We start from the raw sequence: 21,846 nt of genomic DNA, 5'->3' as shown, positions 1-21,846 counted from the left end.
GAAACTCAGGTCCTTTTTCTGGCCTCTAATTAGGGAACGGCCTGCTGCCCAGGCTGGTCAGCAGGACATTGAGTGATGTGACCCAACTCAAGTGCTGCCAGAGCCACCTGCCTGTGCTCGCCTCCAACCCCCACCTGCAGAGACAGAGACAGCACAGCTGACTCAGGAGCCGACACCCCACCACGTCCTACTGCCGCTGCTGCCGCTCCAGCCCCAACCTTCCCGGGCCAGACAGGACCAGGGGACCCAGTCTACCACTCCAGCAGACGTACTCAGTGAGTGCCCATCCCCCCTCCTCCCAGATACGGCCAGAGAAAAAGCCAGATGCTCAGACCTCTTCCCAATATCCACAAGCCGTTAGGGTTGGTGCTAGCGGTGTGGCTGCTGTGCTTAGCACTGGGGGTCAGGCTGCTGGAAGAGGAGGGCAGGGGCAGCACATGTACTCCAAGCCCACCCCACTCCCACAGAGAGGAAGAGCGAAGGGAGGGAGGGGACGAGAGGGAGCATAACAGCCACAAACACTCCTGGCTCCCCCAGGCATTCCAGGAGCTCAAGCATGATCAGCAAAGGTGAGAGGCAAGGGCTCCATTGCTAACTGTTTGCTATTCAGTTTGAGCTTCCCCATCATCTCAGGCTCCTCGGAGGAGATGATGGGAGGAGAGAAGGGCCGACTCCTCAGCAGGCCCAAGGTGACAGGGTAGGAGGAGTGGTGGAAAGCGTGCTCCCACTAAATACCAGTTCGATAGCTTTGATGTCTAGGGCAGCAGAGATCCTTGTGAGGGCACGGCAGCCAGACCTCCCCTCCTCTGACTTGTGGGAGCCCCTCCTGCTCCTCTCAACCTTGGCCTTCTTGCTCCCAGACATCACTACTCCATGCTCGGGGTTAAAACCCCAGAGAGTGATGGGCAGGCGTCCTGAGCTCACAACCCCCCTAATCTATGGGGACCTCCTGCACATCATCTTTCTGGTTTCTGTGGGAAAGAAGGGGCCTGTGTTAAACAAGGCCCATGGGCATCCTGCGAGTCCCCACAGTTGAGTACCCAAACTTGGAGTAGGTCTTGGAGGTTCAGGAATCCCAAGAGCAGTCTGTCGCTGGATCTGGTATGGGAAAGGTGAAGCCTACCCTACCCCTCATCCCTGGCAAGCGATGAAAGCACAGAAAAGTGGAGAGGCCGACCTGGGATGGGTGGGATGAGGCCTGAGAGAGGGCCTAGCACACTGCACTCCGGGGCGGCCTGGGCCTGGGTTCCACGGCTTGACCCTGCCCCCTTCACAAACAGTTCACAACAGGAGCCAGCAGAGGCAAGCTGCAGCCGGGGTCATGCACCGAGACCAGTCACCACTTAAGCAGCCAGCATTTAGCAAGGACCTCAGGCATTACCTGCTTAGTTTGCTCTCTCTGAAATAACTCTAGCTGCTCCACCTGTGCGTGGGGAGGAGCAACGGAGACAGCATGAGATGGGGGCCAAAGAGGCACTGGCCCTGGTGCCAGGCTGACCTCACCGAGGCTCTAATCTTCCCATGGAACTAGACGTCTAAAAATTTTTGTAAATGCTAGCTCGGGTCATTCTAGTCGCCGGTGGCTCTCGGGGCCTCCACTGCAAGTGCGCCTCCTCACGACACTGTGCCTCAACGGGCTGATGGCCTTTGCAGCCTGACTCTCCAGGGACAGAGGCTTCGGAGAAGAGGAGGCTATTGGTATTTTCTGTAGGCCAACGGGGTGGGGGCAACAGACTTGAACTCTACCAGTCACCTCTCTTCCTCTGCCACCCAGTGAGTGTGGGAAGACAAGACACTCTAAACATGTGGGAGCCGGAGGCCCAGGAATGCAGAGAGACAACGTCCCCCCCTCCCACAGGGCTGCTCTCTGGGGGCGTGCTTGAGCTGGATGCCTCACCTGGGCTGTGAGTTTCTGCCTCTCCTCCTGGAAACGCTGCCTCTCCTCCAGGACCTTGGCCTTGGCACCCTCGTACTTGGCAGTCATCACCTCCAGCTCCCGGGCAGAACTCTGTGCCTCCCGCTGCATCTCGGCCAGACGGGTCTCAGCTTCAGCACGCACAGCTGCCAGCTCTTGGCCGTACTTCTCCCGGGCCTGGTCCAGCTCCACTTCCAGGAACTGCCGGCCGAGGTTGGCCCGCTCGCCCAGCCCCCGGTTCTCCTCCGCCAGCAGGCCATGAGCCTTCTTCAGCATGCTCAGCTGCTCTGCATAGCTGGCCTTCTCTGCCCGCAGCTGCTGGGCTGCTCGCTCCTGCTCTGCCACCTTCTGCCGCAGGGGCACCAGCTCCCCGAGCTCGCGCTGGGCCCGCAGCAGCTCTGCGCGCAGCCCACCGGCTGCCTGCTTGCTCTGCTCCAGCTCCTCTCGATGGCGTTTCTCAGTGGCTGCCTGCTCAGCCTGCAGCTGCTGGCACAGGTGCTTAGCGGGCAGCAGCTCGCTCACCAGGGCCTGCGTGCTGGTGTGCTCAAGCTGCAGGGCAGAGAGGGCCTGCTCCTTCTGGAAGAACTTCTCCTGCCAAGCCTTCAACTCTTGGCCCAGCTCTTCTGCTCGCTCTGCCTGCGAGGCCAGCTCCTGCCTCAGGCTCTCGGAAGCCACCCGCTGCTTCTCTGCCTCCTCCCGGAGGGTCTGGACCTCCTCCCGCAGAGCGGAACTGCGTTCCGCGGCCCTGGCGCTGCTGCTGGCCGTCTCTGCCTGGAGCAGACGCAGCCTCTCTTCCAGCTTCTGACTCTTCTCTGACTCGGCAATAACCAGCCGCTTCAACTCCTTGCTCTCGCCTTCCTTCTCCAGCACCTGGCGGTTCAGGATGGACACCTCCTCCTCCAAGCTGCTGATGAGGCTGTTTTTCCTCTCAGCCTCCTGCTGACTCCGGGCCACCTGTGCCTTCCACCCATCCTCAGCCTTGCAGTGCTCCTGGGCCTTGGCGCGGAGGGTGGCCAGCTCCCTCTGGGCTGAGGCTAAGGTGTCCTGACCGCTCCCCAGTTCCTGGGCCTTCTGCTCTAACTGGCCCCGCAAAGTCTCCAGAGCACTGGCCTGCTCCGCGTGGGAGGCGCGCTCAGCCTCGAGGCTGCGCTCCAGGCTGGAGGACTTCTCCTGATACTCGCAGACCTGTTGCTCCAGCCTGCTCACCTCTGCCCGCAGAGCCTCCAGCTCCGGGCCTGTTTGCTCCGTCTTTCCGGTAGCCTCAGACTGGGCTCCCGACCCGGAAGCGTCTTCTCGGCTGGCCGTCCCTAGAGACTGTGGGCACTCCTCCTCTTTCCCGGCCAGCTGTTCCTTCAGCCGCTCCACAGTCTGCTGAAGCTCCTTCAGCTCTGCCCCCTGGGCTGCCTCCTGCCCACGAAGCTTGGCCAGCTCCTGATCCTTCCCCTCCTTTTCCATCAGGGCGCGGGCCAGTGCCTCCTGCAAGGCAGCAAACTCCACACGCTGCTCGTTGAGGGCATTCTGCAGCCGCATCTCAAGCTCGGCCTTGGCGGCCTTCTCCAGGGCAAGGTCGGCTTGGGCCCGGCCCCGCTCCTGGGTCAGCCGCGCCACCTCCCTCTCCTGCTGTCCACGCTCCTCCTGCTGCTGCCCCTGGCTCTCCATCAGCGCGGCGCGCAACCTCTCCAGCTCACTGCCCATTTGCTCTGCCTCACGCTCCATGGCCTGCAGTGCAGCCTGTGTGCTGCAGAACGGGCGTCCCTGATGCTCTTTCAGCCACTCCGACTCTCTGTCTCCTGCCCTGGGCGGCTCCTTGAGTAGCTCCTGGGAGGCCATTTCATGCTGCTCACCCGCCTTGCGCACCAAGGCCTCCAGGTGGACCACCTCCTTGCTGGTGGCAGCCATCTTCTCCTGCAGAGCGGACAGGTCATCTGCGAGCCTCTGGGCCCTGACCTCCTTCTCCTGGACCTGCTGCAGGGCCCTGGCCAGGCTGGCGTGGAGCTGAGCAAGCTCACTCTGCTGCCGGCCGATCTGGAGCTCGCTGTGGGCCTCTATCCCTGCCACCTTCTCCTTTGCCTCCTGCAGCTCCTGGCGGGCCTTCTCGCATTCCTCCTTCAGGGTCATCAGCTGTTCCTGGAATATGGCTCCGTACTGTGCCTCCTCCTGCTGGCTGTCCTCGTACCGCTCACGCCAGGTGGCCACCTCCTTGGCAAGCTGCTCACACTCACTCTCAGCCTCGCGCTGGGAGGCGATGGCCTCAGCCAGCTCCTGCCGCAGGGCTTCTGTCTTGGCCTGATGGGCCTCCCCGAGCTGCTGCAGTCGGGCCTCCAGCCCCCTGCGCCCAGCCTTCTCTTCTTCCAGCTCCTGCTGTTCCTGCTCGTGCTGCTCCACCAGGCTCCGGGCCTCCGCCTCCAGCCTGGAGATGCATCGCTGCTGCTCTTCCAGGATGTCTGCAGCCCTGTGCTTCTCCTCTTCCAGGCTGCCCTTGGTGACCTTCAAGGACTCCTCAAGGGCCCGGACCTGCTCCTGGAGCTGGGCCTTCTCCTGGGCCACCGTTTCTCTCTCGGTTGCTTTTTGCTGCTCAGACCTCAGCTGGGCCTTCAGCTCTGCCACCTGGGCCTGCGCCTCACACCGCTCCTGGTGGGCTGCCTCAGCACGGGCATGGAGCTCCTCCACCTTCTGGCTCAGCTCTGCCTTCTCCCGCCGGGCCTGTGTCACCGAGGTCTGGGCACTGTCCCGGGCTTCACTAGCAGCCTGAAGCTGCTGTTGCAGGACTTCCAGCTCGGCGGCCTTCTCCTTCCCCAGTGCCTCCAGCTGCTGGAGGGCCGCATCCCTCTCCCGTAAAGAGGCCTCCCGCTCCTCAGCCGCAGCGGCCAGCTGCTGGGCGTGGTCTCGCCGGGTGGCCTTCTGCTCCTTGGTGGCCTCTTCCAACTGCTGTTCCTTCTGCTCCAGGCTGCTGCTCAGCTGCTCCACCTGCTGGCGGAGGCTCTGGGAGGCCTGTTCCTGCCGCTGGAGGGTCTGCGCGAGCTGCGCCTGCTCTGTTTGGGCCTGCTGCTTCAGGCCAGCCAGTTCTTGATCCCGCTGCTGGACGGTGGCATTGAGGGTGGCGAGCTCGGAGGTCATCGTGGCCACCTGGGCAGACAGCCGGGCCCCTTGAGCCTGAGAGGCCTGCTCCAGCTCTTCCTTGGCCTGGCCAAGGTTGGACAGGGAGCCCTGCAGCTCGGCAATCAGGCTGGCCAACTGCTGCTTTTCTTCTTCAAAGTGGCTCCGCTCGGCAAGCAACTTGGCTTCCCGCTGGCCCAGCTCAGTCTCCAGCACCTCCACTCTGGCTTGGAGCTGGGTGTTGTCTGCAGCGAGAGTGGCTGCCTCTTGTTTGAGAGTCTCCAGCTGGTGAGATAAGGAGACAAATGGGGCTCAGCACGACTCCTCGGTCCCCCGGCCCCTCTGGGGATTGAGGACCGCCAGGAACCTGAACACGGCGAACGTGGGGTCTGCAGCAATCCCAGCACACAGGTCTCACCCCTGCCCCTGAGATCCTACCTGCAAGACATCACCCAGCACCTCGCCCTTCTCCCGGGGTGGGTTCTCCCGCAGCTGGGCCAAATGTTCTTCCAGCTGTGAAAGTTTTCCCTGAAGGATTTCATTCTTCTCTTCAAGGCATTTCTGGGAGTATACAAGAGCCCCATGTTAACAGAAGTGGAACAGGCACCGGATTACCACACAAACCCTTTTGAACATCAACAAAACATAAGACCCTATTACCTTATTACCAAGATCTCCTTTTGCCCTGACCTAGGGGAAAACTTGCAGAAATCAAGGACCTGGGACCATGAGAGACCTGACTCTCTAGCCCTGGTACCAGGGCTCAGTTAAGTCAAGTGACCTGCTCATTTCTTCTCCAAGGCTGCTGAGTTTACTCCAGATTTCCTCACTGTATGCCCTTCCTCACTCATGTCTTGACTCTCAGATAATCCAAAAACCCATCAGCTTAAAAATATCCCAACAGTCTGAGCATCAACAGCAGCAGCATCCCCTGGTCCCCTGCCCCACTTTACACCACTGTTCACTAAGTACCTACAATAGGCCAGGCACTGTGCTGGGTACCTCTCTGAATTTCTAACCTACCCAACAGATCTGGGAGGTAGCTACTACCATCCCTTTTTTTTTTTCTACAGGGTAAGAATCTGAAGCTCAGAAGTAAAGTGCTTTGCCCCCGGGCTACATGGTTATTAATAAGTGGCAGAGCTGGATTCTTATTAGCAATAATAAATAACAGTAACTAATTCACTGAGAGCTCACTTTGCACCAGACAATGTGTGTTCAGTGCTCCATATGCATTATCTTACAACGGATAATGAGGCAGCTACCCATTCTTTTTCCCATTTTAGGAAAAGGATGCCTAGAAAGAAAGTCAAGTAACTTGTCCAAGAGCCACACCTTGTAAACAGCAGAGACAGGATTCATAGGTGTACTGGCCTGAAGCCCATTACAGCACACTATTAAGCCTTGAAAAGTAGGCAGCATAATTCCCAAAGGCCCCAAAGAATAGAGCGGTAAACGGAATTCAGCTTTGAGTGTGTGGTCAAGACTGTGGCCCTGACTTCCCCAAGCAGAGGGTTACCTTGTCCTGCAGGGCTGTGCCGAGCTCCTTCTCCAGATGGGTCTGCTTCTCCACCCACTCCCGAGTGGCCTTGCTGTGCTCTTCTGTCAGTTCATTGAGGGCCCCCTGTAGTTGCTGCAGGTGACTGGCAAACTCCCGCAGCTGAGACAGACAAGAGGGAACGCCCATCACCCAGGGTCAAAACTGCCAACACCACTGCTATCTGCCCCCTGAGCTCCAGGGCCTGGACAGCTCCCATTAGCCTTCCAACCTTCCTCAAACCAATCGCAACTATTCACGTCTCTGACTCAGGACTACAAATCAAAACTTAGGGCCACCAGCCGGTCCCTGGCAGCAGCCAATTACGGAATGAGGACATTCTCCTCAACACTCTTTCGGGGAGTTTTCCAGACCTATTCAAGCAAAGGGGCTTCCAGGTGGGGGCCAGAAACCTCAACACTCACCTTAAAGGAAAGGTCCCCATTCTCTTCAGAAAGCTGGTTAATTTTGCGATCCATCTGGCTCTTCTCTGTCTTCAGGTCCTGGCACTGCCTCAGAGTTTCGTGGAGCCGTATGGTGAGGCTGCAAGGGAGGGGAGCAGTGAGGAAAGAGCATATCTCCCCTGCCCCGGGAGTGGGAAGGACGGTAGGGAGCACTGTACCTCTCATTCTTGCCACGGAGCTCCTCAAGCTCCCTGGGCTCCAGCGGACTGGCTGCCTGCTTCTCGTGCAGCAGAGCCAGGCGGTCGATGCGCTGCTGCATCACGGCTATCTGCGCATCTGCCCCAGAGGAGGGGAGAGTTAGCACAGGACTAAGGGGAGGAGGGGGAGGAAGGAAGAGGCGTCCAATCCCGGGGAAAGGAAGGAGGGTGGCAAGGACAGAACCAGCTTCCAGGAGGTCAGCCTGACAGGCCCAGGGCTGAGCTCTAAGCATCCGGGCCAGCAGAGGCGACAACACAGAAGACAGAGGGGCCACGCCTCAGACAAGCCCAGCACTTCCCCGGATGAAAATCCCAAATGCTGCCCGTTAACACACATCTGCCAGCGGCAGGCCACCTACCCTTCTCTGTGAGGAGCTTGCGGTTCTCGGCCAACTCCAGCTCCAGCTCGTCTCGATTATTTCTCTCATCTGCAAGCTGCTTCTTCAGCCGCCTCATCTGGAATTGTGGGGTCTGCAGAATGTCACCCATGGGGGAGGCTGGAGAACCTGGGAGGAAGCTGAGGAAGGAGATGGTCCAGATGCCATGGTCAGAAACCGACGTGAGGGCTGAAGCTACCGACCACAGGCGGGGCTGGGGGAGCCCGGCCCTATGGTTGTGAGCACCGGCTGCGGGGCCCAAACACCTGGGGTCTGTCTGCAGTGCTACCTCGTGCCTTATGACATGACCCTGAGAAAGCTTTTCTTCTTCCTCCAAGCCTTAATTTCTCTATACCCTCCCCCGCCCCCATCGCTGCAAAAGGAGTGCATTCCCTTTGCGTCTACAGAGCTGCACTAGGAGAACGGACTTTAGCACAGTCTCCAGGGAAGCAAGAAATTCCATAAACAAAGAACAGCCTTTGAAAGGCCTTCTGCCGAGGACAGATCCCAACCAATTCCCCCATTAGTACTGGGGCAGGGGAGGGCATCCCAGATCTACAAGATACTCCAAGCACTCTTGATGACATAAGGGGCTGGTCAACAGCTTAGCCTCTAGGATGCAGGGATCTGAGGACTGGATGTTGAGGCCCCATCCCAGGAGAAGAGGCCCAGCACATACTTGTTCCCACTGGAAGAGGCGACTTTCTGTAGCTCTAGGAAGCGAACCTCCCTCTTGGCCTGGTGGCTGGGTGGGGAGAGCTCTTCAGAGATGGTGCTGGAACAGGGGGAAGGGACAGGAGCTAGAGGGGAAGGAGTAAACAAGCCAAAGAGAGGTTAGTAAGAGGGTGGACAGATTTGCATCTTTATGCAATTTGAGAACTCGCCTTAGTGGGAATGAATCCAGACACTTATAGGTAAGCTGCAGAGGGAGGCGCTTGGGCAGAACGTGAAGCCTGGTGTCTGGGTTACCCAGAGGTCAGTGCCCTAAGCCAAATCAAGCAAGGGGCTTCTGTTTCCACAGATCCCCAGCACTCGAAGAGCGCAGTGAAGTGACTGTGTCCCCCGTGCTCAGAGACTGGACCAAGTGCTCACGCTTTTCCCTCAAGCCAACCCTGAGCAGATCTCCTCTCAGCCCCAATGACCTCTCGAGTCAGAACCACCAGCCTCCTTGCTGAAGCCCTCCATTCTGAAATCGTGCACTGCCAGCATGACTTCTTTCTCAAAACCTCCTCTTCCCCTGGTTCCCACGGTGACCTTCGCATGGCCCTCCTACTTCTAACACCGGGTCTCGGTCTCCCTCAACTGCTCCTCCCGCCTCCCTCTCCCACCTGCCCTCCAAGCCCCAGAGCTCTGATGGGGCCCGTGTGCTCTGCCCACGGTGCCCAAGGCTTCAATGGCCATCCATACACAGACTTGCAAGCCCACAGCCTGGCCCAGAGCCCTCTCCTGCATTCTAGACTCACATCTGCAACATCTCCACCTGAAGAGCTGACGAGGAACCTGAACACAAGGAACATCCAATTCAGTGGCTGGATGAACGTGCCTAAACCCACACCTTACACCCTGTTGCTGTCAGACGGCTCTTCCAAACAGGCAGCACTCTCACTCTCTCTGATGTACTTCCAGCAAGACACTTGGTAGATTCGATATCTCCCTGTTCTAGCACTTATTCCTTATCATACATTCTGGTTTATGTATCTGCCTTCCCACCTAGAACACGGGCATTATGTAGGAAAAACAATTTTCTAAGACTGTGTACTCCCAGCTTATAAACCTAGAGTAATGACTGTTTAAACTACAAAAAACAAAAAAAGAAGTGTGTGTGTGTGAGGGGAGCGGGGGCGGGTAATCAAGGAGAACCCACAGCAGACATGATCAATTATAAATGTTCTGCTTAGCTGCTGCCAGGCGCAAGAAGGAGCTCTGTGGGAACTGGGATGATGGCAAGATGGCCCAGAAATCAACTTACCCCCTTACACACGTTTCCTAAGCACCAACTCTGTGACTTGTGTTGGGGCAAATCCCCACTGCACTTCCTGACAACTCAGCATCCTAGCACTCCCCAGCTCAGAAAAGAGAGGATCCTTGGGAGTGATCCCAACTTACCTTTCTGTAAGAAGTTCTCTGAGTCCTCATTCAGGTTTAGCCCATCCTCATGGTCCAGCACAAATTTGAGAATGACAGCTAACTCAGCCTGGACCACAGACAGAGAAAGAGCATCATTTAGGTGTTCGGGAGGCCCGAAGGGATGGAGGGCACCATCCTGGCCGTGCCAGCCCTAGGAGCCTGCTGGAGCCCATTCTTCCTCTCAGACCTGAAGACCCATGGTCCAGCCAAGAACACTCCACCAGAGACATGGTCACCCTACTTGTCCCCAGCCCCTCTTCTCCCCTAAAGACGTACCCAGGGTGAGACAGAGGTCCAAACTGACTTTGCTCCTGACCATGAGATGAGAATGGGCAAGCAAAGTAATGCAGTCAGAAAGCTTTCATACATAACCCTGTTGGCCTCTTCCAGCTGACCTCACTGTTGTTCTTTGTCTGAGTGAGAACTCCTCCAGGGCTCATCCAAAGCTTAGCCACCAGCAGGTATAATCTTGCCTTCTCTGTTTGAATTCCAAAGCTACAGAGTTTATCTGATTTTCCTGGCCATCTCTGTAGTTCCTTATTCCTTTAGAATTTGTTTCTACCAGGTCTATGATCAGCTTGGAGCAAAGAAAAGGTTAAAGAAAGGAAGGAGCCACCCATGCCTCCCACGCCACTACAACCCCCAACCCCAGAGACGAGCCATGAGCTAAGTGAGTACGAGATGGGATGACTCAACATTTCTACCACCACGTGAAAGGCCACAGCTCTCTGGACACTGCCCCACCAGTCACCTACATTACCCACTGTGGCATCCCAGCTGCTTCTGCTCTGGAAAATAAAGGACAGCTGCTCATATAGGAAGCAAGGAAAACATCAGGACCCATATGGCAGGTAGTTCCTGGAAACCAGGTCAATTCCCTCTCTAATGAAACAGACGCACCAACTCTTCACTTAGGGACCATGCAGAGCAGGGGAGAGGACGTAACCGCTCTGAGCTAGACTGTCATGGCGGACAAAGACATTCTCACTAATCCTTCCTACCAGAGGAAAGGAGGAAGAAATGGAGTGACAGTTTGTGTAAAACACACACACGTACATACGGGAACACATACACGGAGAAAGAATAATTTCTATGTATTATTCAAACAGTTCAGGTAAGGGTACAGTTAAATTTACGTACATGAAAAGGACTTGGAAGTATATCCTTTAAAAGTTAGCAGTTATTGCTGAGAATGAGATTACTGGCAACTGGTACTTCCTTCTTTGTGCTTTTCAATATCTTCCAGACTTTCTATAATGAATGGCTATAACTACTATAACATAATTTTTAAAAAGAACAACATATGCTGTTTAAAGAAAAACAACTGGAATGAGATAAAACACAGGCAAGACCTGCTGGGTGGGGTGGAGGCACAAGGCCTTACCTGAATCTTGTATTCAAATTGTTCCCAGTCCCTGGGACTTCTGGAGCTCATGGAGGAGTGGTATAAGAGCAGCATGGTCATCTAGAAACCAAACAGGAGGCAATCACTGAGCAGGGTTCTCTTCTCGCTCCCCACCCCTGCCCCACTCTGGGGACTCTGAGCTATTCTGAGACCCTTCCAAAGCTCCTAGAATTCAGCAGCCCCAGGCCGCTGCCCTTAACTGCATCAGGAATCACTTGACTGAGGACTCAGTGCTCACTCTGCAAAAAGCCAGGTGCCAGAATTCCTGCATAACTAAATTCCTGGACTCATGGAACCCTGGGTATGAAGCTTAAGGCATCACCTATAGGCCAGCACCCAGAAACAGAAGAGGGAATGAAGTGGACTGAGCTAAAAAGAGAAGTGTGACGACAGCTGGGTGAGGCCTGATTCCTGCCAGGTCTCCATTGAGGCCACAGTAATGATCTAGTCAACCTCCCTGTCATAAAGGTGGGCTCCTAAAATCCTTGGCTGAATCAGCCTCTGCCTCACTAGGTAGCTGCCTGGACCTACCGCCTACCTCCACGAGGCCCAGAAATAAAGCCCCACCACTTCTTCTGGGTTAAGAAAAGGCCCCTCTGCAGGCCCCTCTGGTGCCACCCTCCCCCCAGACCAGTCTGGTATTCCACGGGTACCTTGGCAAGTTCCAGCTCTGATCCCTCCATCACCTTCTGCACTGACACCAGGCGTTCTGGAGAAGAGGGATGTTTTCGGTTTTCTGTAATGACAACAATGTAGAAAACACGGTGAATTTCCTGGGGACCATCTCTGAGATCATCAGAACACCTCACAGTCAGAGGAGCAGAATGGCTGGTGGGACCAGGAGATGCAGGGCTCCTTATTCCTAGGTCCCCTCTCGCCCAACATACACGTTTCCACCTGAAATTAGTTCTATCCTGGATTGGTCCAAGGACTACAGGGATAGTTAAAGAAGAAAGGAGCCTGGAATTCACAGCAGCTCTGGGGCCTGACATTGCACTCACCTACCCACGCACCAACTCCCACTCAGCACCACAGAGGAGGAGCCCAGAGATTCCAGGTCACTCAAGAGTCTCATTCCAACTGCGGCTGCAGAGGAAGCCCACCTGCAGCTGAGTCAGACCAGGGCTGGGACACCTGGTTCTTATGCTGCCAGAGGGGCAGGGCTCAATTACTAACACCCTGCTTTATCTAAATCCATTATCACCTTTCTTATAATTCTCTTGAGGTGGGGATGGTAGATAGCTCCCGTGTCAAAGATGAGGACTCTGTCCACAGCTATATGAGGGAGGAGAATTGACAAGTGCTGTGCTAGAAGCTTTGCATGTGTTATTTTTTTTAATATTCATTCACTCATTCATTTATTTATTTGGCTGCACCGGGTCTTAGCTGCGGCATGCGGGATCTTCGTTGCGGCATGCGGGATCTAGTTCCCTGACCAGGGATTGAACCCAGGTCCCCTGCATTGGGAGCGCGGAGTCCTAACCACTGGACCACCGGGGAAGTCCCGCATGTGTTATTTACTCTATCCATCAACCTTAAGAGCAATTACTATGATCTTCATTTTAAAGACAGGGAACCCATGTCCAGAAAGGTCACACAAACAGTAGAGTAGAAGGGCCAAGATTTCAACCTTAACCTGCCTGTGCCCCTATACCTATCACCTAAGCAATTAATTCAATGTTATCAGGGGAAAATGTTTTTCTTGCAAGGGGAAGAGGGTAACATGGATCCTTCTGTCTCCTTGCAGTGGGAGGAATGGGAGCCCAAGGTGATGAGTCCCCAAAACCGACCCTCTGGCTCTACCTGGATCCCGAAATGGGCTCTGGGACTGCAGGGACACTCCTCCCCAACTGGTGCAGGCATCACCAGGCCCAGGGAAGCCGCCCCAGTTGTACTCATCTTGGTGGTACAGAGTGGGCAGCCTCAAGCCTTTGCTCCCCCAGATACCTGGGACCTGGTTCTTCCAGGTCCAGATACCCAAGTCCCAGGAGCTGAGGAAGCAGCTCCTTCCCAGCTAGATAAGAAAAGTGCTTACTCTGCAGAAAACTGCACACAAATTCCAGTCTCTCTGGCACCGGCTGCTGCAGGATCTGCTGCCCTTCGTCAGTGCCATGGCTAGAAAAAGAGCAAGTATTAGAACCAGAGTACTTAGCAATCCTTCCCTCCTTGCTACCGCATTACATACCACCTTCCCATCCCTTCAGGTTGGATCTGTGCTGGATCTGGGGGAGAACCAGACCAGACATTGGAGGCAGGGGAGAAGATACCAAGACACCATTTAGCCAGAAGGAACTGTGTCGTGGTTGAGAAGTGGGGACTTGAGGCATGAGGTCCTCCTGGAAAAGATGGCATTTGTGAATATCAAAAAGCTCTGTGGGAAGGGGGTCGAGAGGCGATGGAGGCAGCACAGATGACTGGCAAGCTAGGACTGATAGCCTTCAACGGCTCAAGTGTAAAACGTCAGGATGCCTGCGAATGTGGCTAGAGTACGAGTCAGAGAGGACTATGGAAAGGGAAAAACAGATCTAAAAACTGAAAGAACAGGACGGAACGAGGCTCTGAAGTTACAGGGCAAAGTTCACCACACACTGAAGGCTGAGGTGGCCTCCAAGAGGCCAGGCCAAGGGACAATCACTTTCCATTTGTGGCCTTTGCGGTGCTTGTGTTTGTTTAAGTGGAAAGGCAAGCCAAGTGTGGAGAGCAATGAGGGCAGGGAGGCAGCAGGGGGCGCTCTCACACTGCCCTGGCCCCTTGACCCCGGCCCCTCAGGCTAAGTGCAGTTTCATTTTCGGAAGGGACTACCCTTACTTCAAGTTAGAAAGCTGACTTTTCTATCTAGGCTACGGCTGAAGACACTGATTGAAAAGCCTCCTGTTCTTCAGAACCCGAATCTCTAAGTTTCAATCAACTTTCTGGAGGGCAGGGCAGACTCTAGAATCCTCCAGTGCCAGACATCCTGCAAAGCACAAGAAGCATCCTAGGCAAGACCATGAGAGTAGCTCCCTCCAGCTCCCACGGGATTACAAAGGCTTCTTCCAAGTGAACCCCCCACAGGAAGCACTTTGGGTAGCTGGTCTGTGACTAGGGACACCTACAAAGTCTTTTATAGATGCTAATCTCCTCACAGACTCCTGAAAGAGCCATCTTCCCTACCCACCCACAATCTGGACTGTTGTGACTCTCTTTGCCCTCAGCACAGAGTAGTAATTTACCTAAGTGTACTCCATTGGATAAAAATAAACAGGGTACTTGGGCTAAATGTTTGAGAAATACTGGGTTAAACCAAACTGAACATTTTCTAAAGAAGGTATAAATACGCATTATTTCCTAAACCTATCTGACCACAAACCTCTTCTTTCCCCCACTGAGCCCCTGGGATAAGTACAGGTGCACGGAACATGCTTTGGAAAACACTAGTCCTGGGGAAATCCAGCCCATCCTTTAAGACGGCACTCAAGTCTCATCTCTGGCAGGAAGCCAAGCAGAACCACTGCTAGTCACGTCTCCCCTCTCCTTCTCAGGAATTCCTACAGTACTCACGGATACAGGTGCATCATTTATAACTGACCGCTCTTTGTGAGCTGAAAGCTAGGAATACAGCAGGTGCTGAGTACATATGGGCTGACTGACAGATGAGGAATACTTTTTACTGGGAAGAGCAGAGGTCAATGTCAGTAAGACAAATGTCAGAGCTTTAAGTTTTCTGGAAAAATGCCTCCACTAAACTTTGCTATGCAAGCCTCATAGATATCAAAGAAATGGGACAGCCTTTTTGCTTTAGGCTATTCACCACGCACAGGAAAATAGAAAGGGAAACTTATCAGAGGGGTGGAGCCCAAAGAATTCTCCCAGAGAGAAGGCCAAGTGGCCAAGGAACAAGCTTTTGTTCGATTCCCACAGCTTCTATCTGCCACCAACCCTGCCATCCTCCACTGCCTTCCCCTGAGAACTAGGTGTCTGATTTCAGTTAGCAACAGTAGGAGCATCACAAATGAATCAGCCAGAACACGTTCACCAAGAACGTCTGTTTTCCCAAAGGAAGCTGGTCTGAATCATCCTGGATTTGAGATGGAAATCAGGGTTAACCTGGGATTTCAATAGCCCCTCCATCCAACACACACACACATTCTCTCTCTCTCCCCCACCCCTCCCCCCACAAGTCTCTTCTAGTCTAAAGCTCAGGCAGCACCTTAGAAAACAACTTGGAAAATGGGCATCTAGAATTTTTGACCCTCCTTATGAAAATTTCCCACAGGGTCATAAACCTAACAATGGCTACACCAAGGACATACATCCTCACCCCTGGACACATCTACTGCTCTTGTCATCAGGCCAAGGAAATTTATCTCCTCAAAAGCAAAAGCTCCTTGATCCATTCTTAAGTCCAAAAAAAGCATGCTGCACCCTACTGTGTGTTACAACAAGGCATATCATCCTTTAGTGATTGTAGGTTAGGTATTGCCAGCCTAACAGTTTTACTGGCCATTGATGTTAGTTGTTGCCTAGACCTACTACTTTCATTAGGGTTTGCAAAATGATGATTTTCATTAGGAGTGGCAAAATGATGATTTATAGGTAGTGCACAACTCCATCTATATAGTATCCTTGAAAAAAATCTTAAGCCAATTAAGTTTAAGATCTAATTACCAGTTTATAGGCAACAAGGGGAAGAACAAGTTAAGTAGTACCATAAAGACACAATTAACAAAAGTCAGAATTTAGGAGATTCTACAGGATCAAAAAAAAAAAGGAGTGGGGTATGGAGGTAGAAATGAGTAGGAAACAAGACTGGGAGGGCCCCTGATGAAAGCTCTGAATACCAAGCTGCAGATTTTATATTTCAACCTCCTGGCAAGGAAGCGCCGCTGAGGTCCATCAGCTGTGGAGCATCACAATGAGAGCCCTGAGATCACAGGCACAGGAACACCCTGGAATAAGGACAGTTTAGAGAAGAACGAAGTCTCCAGGCCCTGGCATCCAGAATGAGGCAGAGGAAGGGACGTGAGAAATCTTCTAAAGGACACACTGAGAGGATGGTGACCAATTAGAAATCCGTGCCCAGGTGAAGGAGGAATTCAAGATGATGTTGAAATGGCCTGTCTGGGTAACCGGGAAAGAAACCGGGAGTGTCCAGGCATTCCCTGGCGGTCCAGTGGTTAGCACTCGGCATTTTCACTGCCAGGGCCCGGATTCTATCCTTGGTCAGGGAACTAAGAACCCGCAAGCTACGCTGTGCGGCAGGAAGAAAAAAAAGAAAGAAAATGGTAGTGTCTGTATCAAAATAAGAATACAGTGACTTCTTTCACTAAGGTAGGTGGGATGGTTAGAGCCACACGGACTTTTAAGAAATCATATTGGACACCCCATTATCAATGTAAATCTCAAAAGATTAAAAAAAAAACACTCTAGAAAACCCATCTGTCATGGGGGCACTCAGCCCCACTAGACTTTGCTGGTAAGAGAATATCAACTACATTTTCATTCACTCATTTTCACCAACAAACATTAATTAAAACCTAATCACTGCACTGTGCTAAGCTAGGTATGGAGGACCCGAAGATGAATTAGACCCAGATCCTGCCTTTGACAAGCTCAGTTCTACCTTCTTTCCCTGTCAATGAGCTGCTGCCTATGAACCTGCTTCACAGAGATGCTGAATCCCCAACACCAGTTCCTACCTGCTGTGTGTGAAACACAAACACCTCGACACTTCAGATCTTGGTCTGAGGGACCTCCCGTCTATTGTGCTTCCCTTTAAACAGGGAGGGTCGGTCCTCTCCACTGTCCCCCCAATTCCTTATATCATGGCTGGCCCCTACTTTTGCCCATAGCACAAAGAAGTAAGAAGTTTGTCAGTTTTGCCCTTCATAATTGCTAAAAGTTGAGGATACAGGAAAAGCGGTGAACCACATGAGCTTTCAAAAGATAAATGTAGGTTACAGCTTGACCCATCTTTGCTGGGTTCCAGAAAGGTAAGGTATGAGGAGGAGGCCCCACTCCACTCATTTCCCAGATAATGGTGAAGTTCAAAGGAAATGTGCTAAAGACACAGATATAAAATTTAAAGGCCTAAACTAAAATCCTGGCTACATGACAAGCAGCTTATCTAATGCTAATCGACCTCACAAAGCAAGTTAATGAGGCAGGTGAAAACCCCGGGAATGCTATAATGGGTTAGAGAGGGGCATGTCTGTGCTGTGCTAACAAATTAGAGATTTTTAGGCGCTGCTTACTTCCCTCAAGTTTAAAAGCTTCCCGTTTCTTCTTCCTGGGCCTACAGGTTGCAAAGAGGGCTTGTGAGATAAGGATGAGTCACGAAAAGAGGGCTGTAGAAGACTCCCATTGAGACAGAGGACGGAGCCCCGGAGCAGGCTCCCGGAACACTGTGAGAACACGGAGACTTGGAGGCTCTTCTGCGAAAGAGTGAAACCTCTCTCATAAAGACACACAATGACTGGAGAACGAGGTCATGTGTTTTGCCTCTGGGGCCCACACTGGCCTAGACATCCCAGTCCTGCGGTGCTTTCTGGTCACAGCTGTCAACAAGGAAACAAATGCAGTCCCCACCCCAGCATGCAGCTTCACTTGAGAGGCTGGAGAGGGATGTGGCACAAACTCACATGCTGTCAATGATCCTGAGGAAGACGCTGCAGTCCTGGAGCTGCAGCACGGCCTCCACGGGGTCAGCCACGTGCAGACTGTTCACCTGCGAGGCAAAGGGAAGAGCCTGGTGAAACCGTCATAAGTGCCAGAAGCCCCGGGAGGGAGGGGGGTGGAGGTCCACTCCCTTCCCCAGGTGTTGACAATTCTGTTTGTTCCAACTGCCTATAGTTGTAACGAAAGGAATGAGAGAACAGGTGATTCTAGGACTTTTAACTTCCAGCTCATCCACTAACAGCCACCTGAAGGCCGCCATCACAGTCCTTCCTTTGGCTTCAACTAAATAAGAGCTTAAATTCTCCCAGAATGTTCCAGCACTTGGGGTGTACTTTAAATATAATTAGGCATAAAATGGTTCTACAAGAATACTGATAGTTTCTAGAAGAAAATCAAACCACCACTGCCTCTGAAGAGAGGAACTTGATGGTTGGGAGTTGAGGTAGGAAAAAGGCTTTTTATACTCTAGCGCTTTGTATGTCTTGAATGGTTACATTATAAACCTTCGTAGCTCAAATTTTTACAGCTAAAATTTACAGAATGTTACAGCTCTTCAAATTTGAATTTTGCGTCTACTCAAAATTTACATTATATACTACATATATTTTATATACTCCCACAGATATAAAATCTTGTGATTGATGCATTTTAAAATTCTTTCTAGACATGAAACTTCAGCTGAGGCAGGGAGAAATGATGAGGCAACAAGATAAGAAGGAAGGGAAAGAAAAGCTAGGAACCCCAAAGAAAAACTCGTCAATATCCAATGGCCTCTCCCTTTCCTTGCCTTCAGGCAGACATTCATCTAAATCAGTCTTTCCCACTAGAAAGTTCACCAGCAGTCACATGCAAATGAAGCAGGTACACAGGTTATTCAACAAGCATATATGGCGGACTTCTATAGGAAAACCTCATAAATTCCACAGGTACCAAGTTCAGAAGCCCGGGCTGAAGTTCACCTTTGTAGTACCTTATTAAGAAGGAAGGGTCTGCTAAGTCAATCAATCACATATGCAAGACTGAGGGAGAAGGGAGACTTATCCTGCTTTACAAGTTATTTTTTAAAACTTCAGCATAGTGGTTATGCACAAACGAGTAGATTCTATTTATAAATGTGCTCTTTATTTTTTTAATTGAAGTATAGCTGATTTACAATATCCTGTTAGTTTCATAGTGATTCAGTATTTTTGCAGATTACCCTCCATTATAGGTTATTACAAGATAATGAGTATAATTCCCTGTGCTATACCGTATATCCTTGTTGCTTATCTATTTATGTGTAGTAGTTCTGTATCTGTTAATCCCTTACCCCTAATGTGTCCCTCCCACTTAAATGTGCTCTTCAACAGGCACTGGGCTGGGGGCCCCCAGACAAGGATTTTTGAGTCCAGCTCCTCCACTAACTTGCCAGGAACCTTTGTTTATCAACTTTGTTTCTTTCTGTGACTGTTTTCTCACTTGTCAAACTTATCTACCTTAAAAGACCAGTGTGTGTTCAAATGGGATTGTGAATGCAAGAACACATTACGAAATAAAAGTACTAAATGCAAAGCACTATTATGGTTATGAAGTAGATCCAGCAACACTTCTACTTCTTAACAGTTAAATTAGCTGACTGCACTGGAGGATCAAGAGGCTTAAAAAAAAAAATCAGTGATTCAGCTACAGAAATGATAGTACTTATTTCCATTAAATAATTTTATATTAGAAAAACTTCTAGATAAATCTAAATTAAAATAGGGTGAGGGACTTGCCTGGTGGCGCGGTGGTTAAGAATCTGCCTGCCAAAGCAGGGGACATGGGTTCGATCCCTGGTCCAGGAAGATCCCACATGCCGCGGAGCAACTAAGCCTGGGAGCCAGAACTACTGAGCCTGCACTCTAGACCTTGCAAGCCACAACTACTAAGCCCACGTGTCACAACTACTGAAGCCCATGCACCACAACAAGAGAAGCCACCGCAATGAGGAGCCCGTGCACCGCAAAGAAGAGTAGCCCCTGCTCGCTGCAACTAGAGAAAGCCTGCACGCAGCAACGAAGACCCAATGCAGCCAAAAATAAATAAATTTACTAAAAAATTTTTTTAAAAAATAGGTTGAAAGTAAAAAAAAAAATTTAAGTGCAGAATATAAAATACGACCTTCTCACTGGACTCTTAAAGATAATAATTTATACCACCTTTGGGGGGGTGCTTAATCTAATTAGAAAAGGCCAGTGTAAATTTTCTAAGAAGACTGAATATTCCAGGCCAAGGTCCCTTTCCACCTGCTGAAAATGAAGAGACTGCATGACTTAAGCATCCAAAAACCATCTTCTTTTAATATCTGCAATCTAGGTAAAACATTCAAGGGCTGTGAATGCTCGTTCGCTAACAAGATTGAAAAAAATCGTACCAGTTAGCTGATTTAAAGTCACTTAAGGAATCTGGATTCATCTCATACCAATTAAGTAATAATCCAGCAATAGTTTCTTTCATGGATATAAAAATGTATTTTCTTCCTGTGCATTATTTTGCTCTCAAATGATAAATCATTTAAAAGTTGAAGAAGTGAAGAAGCTCCTTTATCTCTAGTCAGGGTATAAAACGTGAGAGAGGACCAAGCTCACTGAATAAGTGCCTGTAAGGCTTTCCGGGTCATTTAAGGCGCCTGAATTTTTTTTTTTTAAATAAATTTATTTATTTGTTTTTGGCTGTGTTGGGTCTTCGTTGCTGCATGTGGGCTTTCTCTAGCTGCGGCGAGTGGGGGATACTCTTCATTGCGGTGCGTGGACCATTCATTGCAGTGGCTTCTCTTGTTGTGGGGCATGGGCTCTAGGGCAGGAACGCTCAATAGCTGCAGCTCGTGGGCTCTAGAGCGCAGGCTCAGGAGTTGTGGCGCACGGGCTTAGTTGCTCCGCAGCACGTGGGATCTTCCCGGACCAGGGCTCAAACCCGTGTCCCCTGCATTGGCAGGCGGATTCTTAACAACTTCGCCACCAGGGAAGTCCCAAAGGTTGTTGAATCTTAAAGTTCCCTATATTCCCTATAACAATATACTCATCAAGGGGCTTCCCTGGTGGCGCAGTGGTTGAGAGCCCGCCTGCTGATGCAGGGGTCACGGGCTCATGCCCCGGTCAGGGAGGATCCCACATGCCGCGGAGCGGCTGGGCCCGTGAGCCATGGCCGCTGAGCCTGCGCGTCCAGAGCCTGTGCTCCGCAACGGGAGAGGCCACAACAGTGAGAGGCCCCCGTACCAAAAGAAAAAACAAAAAAAAACAATATACTCATCAAATTGCTGGGTACAGAATAATTTCAAGCCATACTTTAAGTTAAATAAAATATAATTTTTACATTAGAAAGTAAATTACTGAAAATTTGGAAAACAGAAAAACTCCACTCACTAGTATTTTAATACATGCACTTTCAGCATTTTTTTTTTGCGGTACGCGGGCCTCTCACTATTGTGGCCTCTCCTGCTGCAGAGCATAGGCTCTGGACACACAGGCTCAGCGGCCATGGCTCACGGGCCCAGCTGCTCCGTGCCATGTGGGATCTTCCCGGACCGGGGCACGAACCCGTGTCCCCTGCATCGGCAGGTGGACTCCCAACCACTGTGCCACTAGGGAAGCCCACTTTCAGCATTTTGATATATTTCTTTCTAGTCTTTTTTCCTAAGTCATTTTTTAAAAAAATCACAGTTGTGATCGTCACACGCGTGTGTTCTATGCCACTCTTCTGGCTACCAAGCATTATTCCATGTTGCTACAGTGTCATAAAACCCACTTTAGCTGCCTAACTTTTGTTTAAACTTAAAGATTATATCTAACTATATTTTAATATATTAATGCATGTTCATTGTGATTTTTGAGAAAAGTATACAAGTATCTGCTGTTAAATAAAACTAGTCTTGTTTCTGTTTTTCTCTGTAAAGGTAGTAGTCACTATAAAAACAAGCCTAGGACCAAAATAAATAAACTGATAAACTTAAAACAACGTGGCTAAACGATCCCCTAATATTCAGTTAATCTACTGAACTAGACACAGAGACACAACCCAACCAGCCTTCTCCTGGGGAAGAAGAGATAATGTTTC

At 51.4% G+C, this 21,846-nt stretch overlaps 2 protein-coding genes across 11 annotated transcripts in view; one reads left to right on the top strand and one right to left on the bottom strand.

The window, feature by feature from the left end:
- The window catches only part of IL18BP (interleukin 18 binding protein), a 33,009-nt gene extending 12,549 nt beyond the window's left edge, over window positions 1-20,460 (top strand). The window contains exons 8-9 of one of the 3 annotated variants that reach the window (XM_073808534.1): window positions 34-16,180; window positions 17,399-20,460. In XM_073808534.1, the coding sequence (XP_073664635.1) occupies window positions 34-161 (128 nt within the window). In that variant the 3' untranslated portion in view covers window positions 162-16,180; window positions 17,399-20,460. The remainder of the gene's footprint in view (window positions 1-33; window positions 16,181-17,398) is intronic. The other 2 variants (XM_073808533.1, XM_019939545.3) reach the window with 2 other exon arrangements.
- Window positions 1-21,846, bottom strand: part of NUMA1 (nuclear mitotic apparatus protein 1) — a 90,763-nt gene that overhangs the window by 7,879 nt on the left and 61,038 nt on the right. For 7 of the 8 annotated variants that reach the window (XM_033862377.2, XM_073808527.1, XM_033862378.2 and 4 more), the window contains 13 exons: window positions 17,739-17,824; window positions 13,154-13,233; window positions 11,772-11,854; window positions 11,098-11,178; window positions 9,693-9,780; window positions 8,266-8,386; window positions 7,569-7,726; window positions 7,171-7,288; window positions 6,974-7,091; window positions 6,531-6,671; window positions 5,450-5,572; window positions 1,898-5,296; window positions 1,382-1,423 (listed from right to left, as the gene is read on the bottom strand). In XM_033862377.2, coding sequence (XP_033718268.1) covers window positions 1,382-1,423; window positions 1,898-5,296; window positions 5,450-5,572; window positions 6,531-6,671; window positions 6,974-7,091; window positions 7,171-7,288; window positions 7,569-7,726; window positions 8,266-8,386; window positions 9,693-9,780; window positions 11,098-11,178; window positions 11,772-11,854; window positions 13,154-13,233; window positions 17,739-17,824 — 4,638 coding nt within the window. The remainder of the gene's footprint in view (window positions 1-1,381; window positions 1,424-1,897; window positions 5,297-5,449; window positions 5,573-6,530; window positions 6,672-6,973; window positions 7,092-7,170; window positions 7,289-7,568; window positions 7,727-8,265; window positions 8,387-9,692; window positions 9,781-11,097; window positions 11,179-11,771; window positions 11,855-13,153; window positions 13,234-17,738; window positions 17,825-21,846) is intronic. The other variant, XM_073808529.1, reaches the window with a different exon arrangement.

This window comes from Tursiops truncatus, chromosome 8, assembly GCF_011762595.2.
Source record: "Tursiops truncatus isolate mTurTru1 chromosome 8, mTurTru1.mat.Y, whole genome shotgun sequence".
NCBI lineage: Eukaryota > Metazoa > Chordata > Mammalia > Artiodactyla > Delphinidae > Tursiops > Tursiops truncatus.
This window is presented reverse-complemented; position numbering and strand designations above follow the sequence as displayed.